Consider the following 15,601-nt stretch of genomic DNA (forward strand, 5'->3'; position numbering starts at 1 on the left):
AAACATCACAGCATGAGCTTCCGTGGCTGCTATTTAAATAAGTATGTGACCTTGTCCTCAAGCTGTGGTACCTAATGTTTCAGTTGTATCATGGTTGAAACTATAGCTCACTGGTATGCATACTAAGTGTTTGTTGATCTAAACCAGACATAACTCATCTACTTTTCTGAAACCAAGTTGTGTCAGAGATGAGCCATCTGCTCAAGGAATCTTAGTAACCATACAGTGATGAAGCATATAATTGTTATGTTAGCAATAGGACATGGCGAACGGTATTTTTACTGCAATATTTTAACTACAGTACTTTTACTGTTTACTTCTCTCTAAACTTACTAGAATTTGTGGTTGAATTTTGCTTTAGCTGCCAGTTTTTCACAACATTCCTAATGTTTTTCAACCGCTGTAATATAGTAGAAAAGCCATCCATCCAGCCATTGAATTTGATTTTAATATGATCCTGGGTCATGTTTGGTTGAGTTTTAGTCCCTGCCATTATCGATTTTTAAAAGAAAAAAAAAACGAAAATAACAAAAACATGGACAATTAAAATATTAACTATCCTCTGCAAATAAAGCCTCCCATTTATTGTAACCTTTTAATGGTTAATTGAAAAGCGGAAAAAAGACTCAAAATACTTATCTGATCACTAGATGGGAAACAAACTTCATCTTCAGGGATAAGGGGAGTGATAAGAATTAGTGGGGGAGTGCCATTGTGCATCAGACTTAAAACATTTGACTCTGATTTTTCAAGCCAATGGAGTTTTTCATATATCAAAGTATTTAAAACGTCTTCCATCCACAAAAATTTCCTTTAATTTTGTAAATATTGAGTAAGTATAACTGATATTTATTTTATATATTCCTATGGAAAAAGTAATGGTATTTAATGTTCTGACATTTGTGATTATTTGCCAGTCTTTACTTTTTAACTTATTAAGGTTTCTCTAATTAAACTTGGTAAGTTGTCTTTTGGTTTTTAGGGAAATATCTAAATGTGGGACATTTACAACCCAACCTTAATATTGGGTTGTGTTTTATAGAGCTAAAGTCAATGCATTTCTGAATTTCTCAGGAGCACTGCAAGGCAAAAAAAAAAAAAAAAAAAAAAAAAAAAAAAAAAAAAAAACTCCAAATAAAAATGATATATGTAAGTTGGCAATGTCTTTATCCACAATAAAAAAATTTTTTTAGCAAACAGCTGCTGACTTTTTCTTTAGAAGGGGGAGAAATGACTTACACATGTTGTTTATAGCAGCAGTTGATGAACTACGGAAGCTGATGTCTTCAAGTGTTCACCGGATGTTGCTGTTCGGGTGTTGGGAGCCTTGGAAATGGGAAGTGTGAACAATTTAATAGATGCCGAAGATTTTGTATGAAAAGAGGATCTGAGAGGTTTTAGTGAGCCTTTTAATTTTCTTTCAGAGGTAATATGCATCATTGGGCTCTTGGTTTTTCAGTAAGATAATCAGTTATGTCTTCCTTTTTTTCTGACATGTGGAACTTGAATATTTTTAACTATTCATGTGATGGTAGTATTGGAAGGAGCATAGTTTTCAAAGTTGGGAGATGGGAGTACTGCTTTTGCTCAATCCTTTCTCTGTGACCTTTAACAAAATTGCCTTCACTGTGGGACTGATTTCTCTCATCTTTCAGCACCCACATAGTAAGTGATCAGATGACACATGCATTCACAATATTAAATGAATAAATGTATCACTTGTGGAAATGCTTTATAAAGCCTATCGTTCTACACAGATTTTAGAAGTTCTGGTTATTACTGCCAAAAAGTGGGTAAGAATGTCAGGGGTGGAGGTGTTACTGAAGTCAAAGGTTGTTTCAAGAAGGTAGAAAGAGGTCAAAAGTGTGAAGTGCTTGTTGCCCTGGCAAGATAAGTTTTAAGAAGAATCCATTGGATTTAGGGACCGGGAAGTTGTTGGCTTTGAGCTTCAGCCGTGTTTGTGGAATGGCAGAAGCAAAAGTCGTATTGTCAAGTGGGTTGAGTCGGTGATGAGCAAGTAAAGATGTGTTTGTAGGCGACTCTGAGAAGTCACACTGTGAGGGGAAGAGAGGACATGAGGAGATGAGGAGCGGGGTGGAGGGAAAGTCATGTTCGGCTGGGAGGCTGAAGCATGTGTGAGTGCTCCTGGGAGGACGCAGCTTAGACCAGACCAAGAGGCTGAAGACATTGGAGACAGTTCCTGAGAAGTGGGAGCTGATAGAAGCGGAACACAGGGTCGGCCTGAGGGAGGAAGGCGCTTTTCTTGGGACAGGAGTGAGGGAAGAGAGGGCAGATGCAGATGGCAGGTGGATTGGGGTGGAGGGAAGTTGTGGGAATTTAATTCGGTGATGTTGGCAGGGAGTTTATCTGCTAAAAATGGGGGCGTCTGAGGCAGAAGAAACCCAGTCCCATGGGGGAGACAGACATGGGTGCTGATCACTGGAAAAATGTGAGAAGTACCAAGTGCTTGGAGGCCTCTCGGGCAGGCGGTCACGTGGGAGCAAGGGGAATGGGGGTTAAGCACGTCTTCGAGCAAGATTTGAGCACTCTAGAAGGAAGCAAGCTAGCAAATTAAATGTCAGATAAGAGGCAAACAATTCTTGCCCTTAACCAGCAATCATGGGGTATAAAATGTTACGGACCTGAACCTTGTTTTCCTGTTCTTGGGACTTAGGTCATGTGAACATAGGATATATCTGAGGGGTTTACAGCATTCCTTTGCCGTAATTAATATATCCAGTGAATTAATCACCCATTATAATTACAACAGTATTTGTTTTGGAGATAAAAATCCAAGAATGTAAATAAATAAAAACTTAAGGCAAATATTTGAACCCTTAGTTGGTTTTGTGCCTTGGTTCTTCCTGTGCATCGGTCTTTGAGCCCTCCTGGGGTTAGGAAATGAATGATCTGCTCTATCATGATACCAGAACTGTGATCATTTTCATCTGTGGCTGTTTCATGAGTCCTCTCCTGTTCAGCTCCAGCGTCCTTTGAACCCTCAGAAATGAAGTCTCGATTGAAAATACTGTGAACTTAATGTACGGGTTTGGTAAGGTTGTTTCCTAGCTATCTTTGGCCTGTTCGAAATGTAAGCGACATTATTTTTTCTAAGATATGTGGCATTTGGGGGCGCCTGGCTGCCTCGTCTGTGGAGCATTCGATTCTTGATCTCTCGGGGTCCTGCATTTGAGCCCCACGTTGGGTGGAGAGATTACTTTAAATTTAAAATCTTTAAAAAATAAGTAAAATGCACGGCAATGAGATGTTGAGGGACATTATGTTGCGAGACACTTTTCCTCTAGCGATGGGGACTCCATCTCAAGCCCTCCTTGACCCAGGGCAAATGCAAACACTCCCCAGAGGACAGTCCCTCCGAGACAGTGAAGGGAAACAGGACTTCCTTTCCAGAAAACCTTGGAAACCAAAGTCGTAAATATTTGCTTCAGGTTTCCGGCGCGGCTCCTTCCACCGAGGTGTGTGTCAAGGTCCCGCGCTATCCCCTGGGAGTTAACACGTCAGGCCCTTCCACAAAGGGATCTTTCAGGCGCTCTCCGTGAATCGAGACGCGGACGGTGATGGCGTTACAAGTTCTAGACGACTGAGGTAATTTTTTATTTTTGAAAACTTGCGTGGGCTGTGAAGTCTTTCGACATTGTCGGAATGCTTTCCGAGTCCTCTCCGCAAAGCCGCGGGCGGACGTGTTCGTGGAGCCGCGGGCGGACGTGTTCGTGGAGCCGCGGGCGGTGCCGGGTTCGCCCCGGGTCGCGCTGGAGGCTCGGCCTCGCCGCCCGTAGCGCCTGCGCTGGAAGACTCGGACGAGCGAGCACGTCATTCTCCGCCGAACTGCCACTCGGGAAAGGAGGACTTCCGTGTTTAGAAGTCTCTTCACTTTTATTCGCCCCCACCTTGGGACATTCGGTTTACTTGGTGAAAAGTAATTTTCTGCTGCCATCCTTTAATATGTGTGTGTGTGTGAAATATTTCACACGTTTAAGAAGAGACAATAAGGATATTTAGAGACATCCGGCTATCACCGTGGGACGAGGTCAGCCCCTTCCTCTAAAAAAAAAAGTAGGAAACGAAAATGGTCAAAAACAACCATTTGGGGCCCTGGAAATCGACCAGAGGCGGGCAAGAGACTGAAAATTGTTGATTTTTGAAAAACGTAGAGCTTCGGGTAAGAACCACAGGACGCCGCAGCCTTCCTGCCTGGGGCTCCCCAAACCTCCCAGTTTTCCTCGTAAGGAGCCCATCCTGAAAAGCCGCAAAAGCTAGTCGTGCAAACCAGCCGCTTTGTTGCCCGAGGGGTGGGCTGCGTGGTGGGGGTGGAGATGATGCACGAACTGCAACTTTGTCCGTTAAAAGTGCTGAACTCGGAAGGAAACGTGGAGAAAACTCAGCTCTGCTCGTCTTGAGATCGCAGTTCCAGAGAGGGAGAGGGGCCGACCGTAGGAAGGCAGCGGGAAGACTCTGGAGCTGAGGAAGCCGGGGAGGGACTGGCCTCAGAGCGCTTCTCAGTCTGTGCCTCGGGGCCACGGGCCGTGGATGGAAGCCACGGGCTCTGCTGACCACGGCGCCACGCAGGAGCAACCTCTGGGAAGCCAGAGCACGAGGTACAAAAAAGAGGAAAAAAAAAAAAAAAAAAAAAAAAGAATATAAAAACAGCAGAGACACCAGCAGCTGCACTTTCCTATGGGGGAGACTGATTTCCTCGGTTTAAATTGCATCAGGTTTTTTAAAAAATCAGAAAAATACATCAGAATACCTTAGTTGCTCCAATATAATCCAAAGTGTCCAGATTTCAATAAAAAATGGTGAGGAAGGCAAAGAAGAAAGTGTGACCCAGGCTCAGGAAAAAAGCCGTCAGAAGAAACTGTGTAGGCCCAAATGTTGGATTTCGCCCACAAAAACTTCCAAACAGGGATGGCCAGGACAAAACTTGAAGTGTGTTCAAAGGGTACAGAATAAACATTTGCATACTCACTACCCAGCTTAATCAAATCTTAGCATTGGGTCATATTTCCTAAAGAATTATACTTTCCTTAGAGAAAGTTTTGAACTTGGACTTCATCAAAGCAGAGAGGGCAGCATCCTGAGCCCATGTACCACGGCCAGCTTCCACGACTACCAACTCCGGGTTGTCAAGTCTCCACTCTTGTACCACCTTCTTCCTTGTTCTTTTTCTTTTCTTTTCTTTTTTAAGATTATTTATTTGACAGCACGAGCAGGGGGAGCAGTGGGCAGAAGGGAGAGGGAGAAGCAGACTCCCGGCTGAGCAGGGCGCCAATGCAGATCCATCCCAGGACTCTTGGGATCATGATCTGAGCCAAAGGCAGACGCTTAACCGACTGAGCCACCCAGGCGACCCTTCTTGTTCTTTATTTTGAAAGCATTTTCACACAGCGTGTCTTAAAACTGTAACAAGGAGTCAATTTTGTTACTTTTTGGAGGACAACGGAGATGATCAAATAATGCATGCTGCTTCCCTTCCTGAATTCAGGCTCTTTGTTAAAATCTGCCATCCCAGGGGCACCTGGGTGGCTCAGTTGGTTAAGCAGTTGAGCATCTGCTCTGGCTCAGGTCATGACCTCCAGGTCCTGGGATTGAGTCCTGTAAGGGGCTGCCCGCTCAATGGGGAGACTGCTTCTCCCTCTCCTGCTGCCCCTGCTTGTGGTCTCTCCTTCTCTCTCTCTCTCTCTGCCAAATAAACTTAAAAAAAAATATTTGCCATCCCATCTGGGTACATAGGCTTGCAAGGTCTGTCCTATGTTTGCTATGAAAAGTCCTTTCTTTTGTGCAATATGATGACGTATATGATAGTCGTGTAGATTTTAGTTTTATTTTGGCAAAATTCAAAGTTGACATAATATCGTTCCCTCTAATTTTTGAGGGTGTTGATTTTACTGGTCTGATAGATTGAGGAATTTGGGAACCGCTAATCTTACATGGATTGTGAATAGGAAATGAGATAATTCAAACATCATGCCATCATAAAGTTATATTAAGTTTGCCCCTAACCTCAATTCACATTAAGTGTCGAAAACAGACAAAAACGACACAGGGATGGCAAATAGACAAGTGCTGTTAGCTATTTTCTTGAGTGCAACTCTGGGGCCCCACGGCAAAGGGCGTGCTTGCCTGAAGTCTTTTATAGTAGAGATCCCGTATTTTACATGTGGTTATATGCTAAAACCACAGCCAGTTAAAATAATCCATAAGAAAAGCCCAGGTGTTTTCACAATTTGTTGAATTTCCTGAGAATTCCAAGCATGTGCAGAAAATTCTAACGTCTTTGAACAAGTTGGTTAAAGTAGAGTTAGAGATCCCATGTCATCAGGGAAGAAACCCTGAAAATCTGGGTTTTAATTTCTATTCTGCCCCTAATGCTCTGATCCTAGGTAAATGAGTCTCTCTGGGCTTTTGTTTTCACATTTGTAAAATTAAGGGGTTACAGTAAATGATTTCTGAGTTTTGGGACTAGGTTCCCTCCTCCAGGCAATGTCCTTTTAACATTCTCAAGACTGGAGAGGGAACATCTTTGTGCCCTCCTTTGACAAATGCAAACTTAATTTGCCCTATAGAGAGATGGTGTTGGGGGGAGAAGTTCCACAGCTTTACTGAGGGCCTAGGTGCTTTAGGAACTCTATTTTTATTACAGCACCATGTTATTATTTTTGCCCCCATTTTATAGCTGAAAACCTGAAGCTCAGCAAGGTTAAAAATTTTCTTAGGGTCCTGTATTTGTTGGGGTTCTCCAGAGAAACAGAACCAATATTTTCTTTTCTCTTCTTTCTTTCTTTCTTTCTTTCTTTCTTTCTTTCTTTCTTTCTTTCTTTCTTTTCTTAAGGATTTTATTTGTTTATCAGAGAGAGAGACAGCACAAGCAGGGGGAACAGCAGGCAGAGGGAGAAGCAGACTCCCTGCAGAGCAGGGAGCCCAATGCCGGACTCGATCCTAGGACCTTGGGATCATGACCAGAGCCGAAGGCAGACGCTTAACCAACTGAGACACCCAGGTGCCCCAGAACCAAGATTTTTAAAGTTCACTCTATGCTTGACATAAGCATGACACAGAGGGCAGCAACCATGAAGGATGGCATTAAGACATCCAAATACATAAAAATGTAAAATGTACATGTTTCAAAAATTTTGGAAGACAAAAAGGCAAAACACAAACTGAGGAAACTCTGTAACATGAATGACAATGGCGAACTATCTTTACTATGGGAATAGAAACAGGCAAGAATGTAGAGACACAACTCATGTTCCTTAGGGTTTCTGGCAGAGGCCGCTGCTCGTCCACGGATGTCCATTCTCTGCGTTCACAGCAGGAGAACTCCCGATTCTTAGGTAAGTCGGTTCGTGATCTCTCAGGACACAGGCTACATCTCCCAGCGCCCCTTGCAGCTGGGTGCTATCGGCTTCTATCCTGCTTCCTGCAATGTGAGTGTGGTGGTGCACCATTTTGGACCAAGTAGAAGGAGGTCAACACTCTAGAGATTGCCAAGCAGCAAGACTGATACCCTAAAGGGATCCAGCTGCTATAGTAGCCCCAGCCCAGTATCCTACAGGGTGTAATGTGAGAACACGTATCATTCTGTCACCAAACATAACTTTTGAGGTATTTCTAGTAAAAAAAAAAAAATCAACACAAACTACCACCAAAAACCCCAAACCAAAAACTACCAATAGGATGGAGTCCTTTTGACTTATTTATTAGTTCACAGAGAGTGAACTACTCACCTTGATGTGGTGCCTGATAAGTCAGGAGAGGGAATGGATTTGGGGAAGTAGCCTGTAAGGAGCTGAACATGAGCAAGAGAGAAGCTAGGGATGGCTTTATTCAAGGGTCATCAGCATAACTGACTGTTTATGGGACCTACGTCCCATAATAGCTCAGGGACCAGTGACTATGTCCAGGAGAGTAGTGAGAAAGAGTACAGAGTCTGGATCTAATTTGGGGGGACCCTTTGGTTAGTGGGGGGAGAGAGAAAGGGGGCTGGAGAAAATGCAGAGTCACAGTGGGAAAACCAGGATAACTTAAAGTCTTAGACACAAGAGAGGAGAAGATGGTTCGTTAATGGTCAAATACTTCAAAGGGACAGAGGAACAGTTAGGAATGGAGGAAAAGTCATTGCGTTTGGCCATGAGATCACTGGAAAACTGAGAAAGTACCATTTTGGGTGAACGGTGGGGCATGGCCAGAGGTCTGACGGCTGAGGTGGGAGGAGGTGGTGAGGAGGTGGCTGACACACGGACTCACTGAGGAGCCAGAGAGAGAGAGGAGGAGAGCATGAGCCACAGGGACTTCTGGACAATAGAAGTTTCCCCCTCCCCAGGCTGGGAAGACCTGCACAGTGGAGCCAGTGCCCAGCACCTTACCTGGGCGTTGGCAGTTATTTTAGTTTTCTGATTGTTTGGGGCCAACTTTGGAAAATATAAGAAGTGAAAGGCTTTATTCATGCTAAGAAAAGAGGAAGAGAAGGTGATGATGGGAGGACCCAGGGCGTTCTGGAGTGTTTGCAGGGAGCTAGGAGAGAGCCAGCCATGTAACCAGCGAGGTGGAGAAAGCAAATCTTGGCAACTGGAAAGCATGAGGAACCTGGAGCCAAATAGGCTTGGTTTGGGCTGGAATTTGTTTGTTTGGATTTATTGTCTGTGTGGCCCTGATCTCTTTGGGTCTTGTCTTCATCTGCAGAATAGAGGGTTTCCTATTTTACAGAGTTATTACAGTGGTCAAAGGAGAGGGTTCGTGTGGAGTCTAGCATGATCTAAACGTTCAATAACATTGTCTTCCCTGTTTTGCTTTTGCTTTCAGAAAGGCATTGTGATATAATTATTTTTGGACAGTAAAACATTAAACAATTTAATATTAATAGTCAAAATATATCATTAAATGTATAATTTTGTGAATTCCCCCCCCCAATTTAAATATCATCTTTTTTAAAAAAACAGCCCATCTGTCTTCCAACCCATGGCACAGTGAAGACCTTGAGCTTCACGGGGCCAGGAAGGTTCATTCAGTAGATGATAAACTCTTAGATGTTCACTACCATGTACGTTTTGTGAAGTTGTGTCATCGCTCTGATCGTATTTGATTCTGATGATGGCAGGAAGGACAGATGTTGGGATTTCGATGTAGTAACTAAGAAAGGAAACACACTTAGGGAAGTGATGGTCCCTAAGAAGCCAGCAAGGGTCCCCCAGCAGCTCCTGCTCAGCACACCTCATTCTCTTTAAAAACAGAATTGCTAGATTGGGAAATGCTATAGATTACATGCGTTTTGATGTTATTAGGACGTCTGACAGAGTCTCTTACCAAGTCTTTGTGGATGGGGACATGTACACTGAGTGGGAGAAGCTGGTGGCATCCCAAGTTAAACAATCAGCAGTGACCCCAAAATGTTGAAGAAGGAAAAGCAGATCAGGGCCAACCTGGACAGAGCACATCACTCCAGCACCTGTCTTGGTCAATGTTTTATTGGCAACTCTGATAAAGTCAAAGAAGTCACGGTCGGCAGACACGTAGTTGTCAAAACCGGGCCCGATACTTCATACTTTACATAGTAACATTCATGTGGGAAAAGATCTTGGACAATGGATGACAGTTTAAGAGGGACACATGGAAGACTTTGTTCTCGGTTAAGGAGGATTCGCAGTCCAAATACGGGATGAAGGAGAGGGTGTTGGCAGCCTGTGTACCACGGATTGTTTTTGTTGATGCCAATTTCATATGAACCAAAGGCTGATGCAGCCACGCAGGAGGAGAGGGAGCGCGGGGCAGCAGAGTCACGTGATGTATAAGGAACCCTTGAAAGAACTAGGGGTGCTCCTCCTGGGGAAGAGGACACCAGCACTGCCAGGAGGGAGAGCTCTTTTCACGAAAAGGAAGCTGGTAGCCACGTAGAGGGGGGAGTAGCCCAGGGCTGCAGAGGGGAGAAGCAGATCTGGGTTCAACTCAGTACAGAACTTTCTAACAATGCGAACTGTTCAATGGTGACCCGGGCTGTTTTGTGAGATTACGATTCCCTTTTGTCCATGGAAGTGCATAATTGGCTAGTTATTAAAGATAACTGGAGGGGATTGTATAGGGTAAGGATTTGGACACAGTGACGATCATGAGGATAACCAGCTTTTATTTTATTCGCACAACAACCCTGAGAGGTAAATATCATCTCCCTTTTGAAGATGAGGAAACCGAGAGGCAGAGAGGTTAAGTGATTCACCCAAGGTCACCCAGCAGGTAGGTGGCGAAACCAGGACAAAGATCAAGTCTTTCATTGCAACCCTAACTCTCTCCCCTCTTCCAACCTTGGAGTTTTAAAATGGAAACAGTCTCTGGTCCAAGATGGGTTCCTGGACAATTTTGCTTTCAAGATCCTCAATTTGCTCGATTTGTAAAAAACGGGCATATAGATTTTCTTGCCCTCCTTTTCCTTCAAGAAGGTTGATACTATAAGTGAGGTCTATGGACTAGTCATTTAAAACTCTTCTTACTCCCCAAATAGCACTACGTAAATAGAATATATGTTTATTTTTATTATTATTTTTTTAGAGAGAGAGAAAGAGAGCGGTGGGGGATGGGCAGAGGGAGAGAAAAGAGAGAATCTTAAGCAGACTCCATGCCCAGTATGAAGCCTGATGCGGGGCTGGATCTCACGACTCTGAGGTCATGACTTGAGCTGAAATCAAGAGTCGGATACCTAACCAACTGAGCCACTCAGTGCCCCTAATATATGTTTAAATTAAAGTAACCTCATATTTTGAATAGATAATACGTGCTCATGGTACAAAATTCTAATTTTACCAAAAGGTGAGAAGGGAAGAGCAAATTTTCTTTTCACTTCTCTTCCCCAGTTGCCTACCCAATTTCCTTCCCAGGAGACAAGCCATCCTAACGGTTTCTCATGTACCCTTCAGGAGAAGTCTTTTCTTTACATATACAAGAAAGAACTTGTATGTGTATTTTTTTCGCAAATGGTGGCCTGCCTACACACTTCTACAACTTGCTTTTACACTTATCAATATATCCTATGGGGCTATGTGAAATTACCAGTATTCTACCATTTTGACTGTGCTGGAAATCCTTCAATAGCAAGCACACAAGGAGCTAGTTTGGTCCTTTTAAAAAATATATATATAACATAAGATTTCATGAATCCTAAGTGGACACTCCTCTGTGTAACCAGGACCCAGATTGCTAATTCGAATGTTATCAGCATCCAGAAGAGTCCCTTGAGGGCGTGGTCCCGGCGTTCTGGGATCGAGCCCCACATCGGGCTCCTCTGCTATGAGCCTGCTTCTTCCTCTCCCACTCCCCCTGCTTGTGTTCCCTCTCTCGCTGGCTGTCTCTATCTCTGTCGAATAAATAAATAAAATCTTAAAAAAAAAAAAAAAAGAAGAGCCCCTTGAAGCCACTACCTCATTCAGAATTCTATATAAAAGGAGTCGTTTGGTATGTACTCTGACGTGTCTGGCTTTTTTGGTTGGTTGCACAATAGTCCAGTTTTGGAAATCCTCTTCTTTATTTAACCCTATTGGTGCCCAACTGATGGATGTTAAGGCAGTTTATAAACTTCTGCAATTGGGGTCAGTGAACAACCTTGTAAATATAATGTGTTTTTAAAAATGTTTTATCATAGGAGATTTTCAGCATATACAAAGTAAATAGAATGGTACAGTAGACACTCGGCTTTGACAACCACTAGAATTCTGATGTTTTTGTTGAATGCATTTTTTTATTTTTATATTTTTAAAAGATTTTATTTTTATTTAAGTAATCTACACCCAACACAGGACTCAAACTCATGACCTGGAATTTAAGAGTAGCATGCCCGTCTGATTGAGCCAGCCAGGTGTTTAAAATGCATTTTTATTTTTATGTATTTATTTATAAAGATTTAATTTTTAAAGATTTATTTATTTATTTATTTGACAGAGAGAGAGACAGCCAGCAAGAGAGGGAACACAAGCAGGGGGAGTGGGAGAGGAAGAAGCAGGCTTCTAGCGGAGGAGCCTGATGTGGGGCTCAATCCCGGAACGCCAGGATCATGCCCCTAGCTGAAGGCAGACACCCAACGACTGTGCCACCCAGGCGCCCCTCAAATGCATTTTTAGAGTAGGATTTCATTTACTTACAAAAAAGATGGCCTTTGAGAAGGCTAACTATGTAGACTTTGGCGTCTCAATTGTGTCAATGAATAGCTGTGTGACCACGGGGGAGCTACCTAACCTCTCTTAACCCCACTCCAGTAAAATAGAGATGGAATTCCTATTGCACATAGTTGTGAAGAGACAGGACCTCATCAGGGCCTTTCCAGCTGTAGGTAGGTCTTTGTTGATGGGACCAAGGGAAGATGCAGGTAGGGAAGGAGGGGCTTGGACTACTGCCAATCTCACGATGGTCTTTTCTAGAATAGTGCCTTTGGTAAGACGTCATCTCACGAAAAGTTTCCAATGCTTAAAAACAGAAAGAAAGGAAGAAAAAGAAATAATTTGACGCCCCCCCATACAATGAATGTGAAACACTGATCATAATGCTTTTAGGTTCTTCTGCTTTCCCCAACTGTCCTTTTTTGTCTTTTCAAATCACCATTTCACTTGTTAAAATCCCTTTCGAGCCAAGGAACACTAAAAAAAAAAAATTAAAAATTTTTCCAGCTTTATTGAGATATACTAGGACATTGAGTCCGTGTAAGGCAGACGGCGTGTGGATCTGTGACTGGACACTGTTTAATTAAAGCAGGAACGTGCCCCCGAGAATCAGGGGACGAGGGCGGGGCGGGCGCGTGGCCTCGGGAAGTTTGCTTTGCACAAGCTGATGTCTTGAATTAGCCTCCGCCAGATTCCGTCCTCCTCCTCTTCCCCACCCCCTTGTGCTCCCCACCCCTTCTAGAAAACCTGAGTCTCCCGTGCCTTCCCCCAAGCCTCTGCTTCATTGGGTCTGTCTCCCCGAAGATTCGGGTCCCGGTTTCGCTGTGTCTGTCCTGAGTTCAAGTCGTCCCTCTCCCGGAGGGTGACTTTCGCGGGCGTCCCCAGCCTCCCAAGGGCTGGGGTGCAGGATCCTCCTCCCCACGCCTTGGCCTCACCGCCCGCCCCGCCGCGGGCAGCGCCGTCCTTGCTGGGTGGGAAGTAAAGGGTCAACGGGCCCTCCCAGCCCCCCGCCCCCTTGCACTTGCCCGCCAATCGCCTCCGGTAGAGATGCGGGGAGCGCGAGTGCGGCTGCTCCGGCCGGGCGGCGGGCCGGGGCTCTCCTCCCAGCCGAGCACTGGGTCCTGGCAGACGCCCCAAGATTGTTGTGAGGAGTCTAGCCAGTTGGTGAGCGCTGTAATCTGAACCAGCTGTGTCCAGACTGAGGCCCCATTTGCATTGTTTAACATACTTAGAAAATGAAGTGTTCATTTTTAAAATTCCTCCTCCAATTGGTTTAATGCTGAATTACTGAAAAGGGCTAAGCAAAACCAGGTGCTTTTTCTGTGGGCTCTCCAGTGGCTCGGAGGACCCAGGCTCTCCCCTTGTCCTCCCCACGACTGGTTCGTCCCCCAGGAATAAAGTAACGGCGAGCCCCAAGGGCCCAGAGGGAGCCGAAGTTCACGGCCGGCTCCGAGGTCCCGGCGCTGCCAGCTCTTTTTCTTTTCCCCTTTGCCGCCCCTGCTCACACATCTTGGACATGCCAGGATTAAAAAGGTAGGTTCCCCCCCGCTCAGGACTTTTTTCCTCCAGGGTCTGGAAACCTTACTAAAAACCTGATGGGTGGAAAATGGCTATGGCTGGGATTCAGGCTGTGTCAGGATATTGGAAAAGGCATTAGCTAGTGATGCAATGATATTGTTAATTATAAAAAGCTGCGCCTCTGTAATTTCCATCTTGAAGCCTTCTTTTGGGAGTGGGTATTTTATAATACGGCTTCAGAAGTCAGCATCCGGGAGAAGTCTGCAAAAACCTCAGAGCAGCGTGACGCGCGCTCTTTCTTTTCTTTAAGGGCAGCGAATTTTTGTGCCATTTTAGAATATATATATATATATTTCTAACGTTGGGAGACCAATTACGAGTTCTCTAGCAATTACTAGCCATTATTTTGCTGCATTGGCTGTCGGACAAGAGGACGGGCTAGCTGAACATCCCGAAATTGGATTTGCTCTATGTCTGTGTGGGATTCACAAAGGGCATGCGACCCAGAAGTTTCAAGCCAATGAAAAGTGGGGACTGCAGACAGAAATACATGTAAGCAAACATTTTGCTGTTCTTTAAGAAAATTGCAATTTCAGTCAAGGAATCCTTAAATCTTGAAGAACTTTATCTAGATTATATCTGCACAGTCTTTACCGAACTCTTGAAAATGTAGCTGCTTTAGACAGATGAACTGCGAGCCTGTACTGGGAACAGGCACCTCTCTGACAGATAGCCCTGAGACTCAGTGGGCCCCTCTGGCTTTCCTTACACTGCAGGCTGGTGCACAAAATGGGTGGACCCACCTGTTTTTGAAAGCTCCAGGGGCGAGTTATGAGCATCCAAGTCTCCCCTAGAATTTCTATAGTTCCTTTATTTTTAGAGTTTTCTGGAGTTCTTTGTGACAAGGTGTACTGTTTGTGAGACCGTGAGAGTAACAGGGCGTGGGTTCCTTCATTTTCGGAAAACTCTCTGGATCGATCGGCCTGAAACTTACTTGGCCCCCAGGACTCAGCTGTGGCTCATCCAGGAGGCCAGGCTTCAGGCTGGACCTTTCCGAGGAGACCTGTCCCAGGGCTGCCCTCCAGCTAAGGGGAACTGGGAGTAGGGGAGTCGGGGGAGAAATGGGGTTAGCATGCCTTTTCCACTAGCTCTTGGAGCCCACTGCATTCAGTCAGGCTGTTCTGTCTCCAACATAAACGAGACAGGGTTTTATAACCAAGCGAAAGGAAACTTCATGTGAAGAAACAGGAAAACATTGAAATTCATAATATACAGCTTGGAAAATAAATTTGTTATTGTTCTTTCATTCCTTCCAGATATAAATCTGGCCGTCGCAAGTATCAAAAAGCCCTGGGATTTGGCTCTGCACTTTATAAGGTCAGAGCTGTCTCCGGCGTTCTAGAACCTGGCTCACACAGGCGCTTAGATGAAATGAAAATGTGTGGACTCGCAGGGTCTTTATTCTTTGGATCGGGGACTAGATGAAGAAAGTGGGCCTGTGTCTGTCTCCTAGCACAACGTCATGGTTCTGTTCTCCCTCGATGGCGGCTCAATTCCAGGGCCCTGCAACTACCCAGGGTTGCTAACTCCAATGAGCCTTGTGTCATGGATTGAGTGAGCTTTGTCATCTATTGAACGTTCTTTTTCTGAAGGGAGGGATTGTAAAGTGGAGGTGTGTGTTGATAGTAGCAAGTCTCTAAGATCACCTCCTCTGGGAAGCCTTCTCTGACCTTCCTGCCCCTGCCTCCAGCCTGGCTCTCACGGTGCTCACTGGGTATTTCTCTCAGTGCTCTTACCAGTGTGTATCAACGTTATCAATTCAGGTGGCTCTCCAGCCAGCTCCCCAGGCACCGGCTGGGTTGTAGTTTTGTTGCTCTTCTGTCCAGGGTCCGTGCTTGCAAGTAGTAGTTGCTCGGATAAATTGCTAT

At 44.7% G+C, this 15,601-nt stretch overlaps 1 protein-coding gene across 2 annotated transcripts in view; it reads left to right on the forward strand.

The window, feature by feature from the left end:
- Positions 1-13,323: 13,323 nt before the first annotated feature.
- The window catches only part of FBLN5 (fibulin 5), a 78,401-nt gene continuing 76,123 nt past the window's right edge, over positions 13,324-15,601 (forward strand). The window contains exon 1 of one of the 2 annotated variants that reach the window (XM_008698541.1): positions 13,324-13,688. In XM_008698541.1, coding sequence (XP_008696763.1) covers positions 13,672-13,688 — 17 coding nt within the window. In that variant the 5' untranslated portion in view covers positions 13,324-13,671. Of the gene's footprint in view, positions 13,689-14,035; positions 14,226-15,601 lie in introns of those variants that run through there. The other variant, XM_008698533.2, reaches the window with a different exon arrangement.

This window comes from Ursus maritimus, unplaced genomic scaffold (assembly GCF_017311325.1).
Source record: "Ursus maritimus isolate PB19 unplaced genomic scaffold, ASM1731132v1 scaffold_25, whole genome shotgun sequence".
In the NCBI taxonomy this organism is placed as follows: Eukaryota; Metazoa; Chordata; class Mammalia; order Carnivora; family Ursidae; genus Ursus; species Ursus maritimus.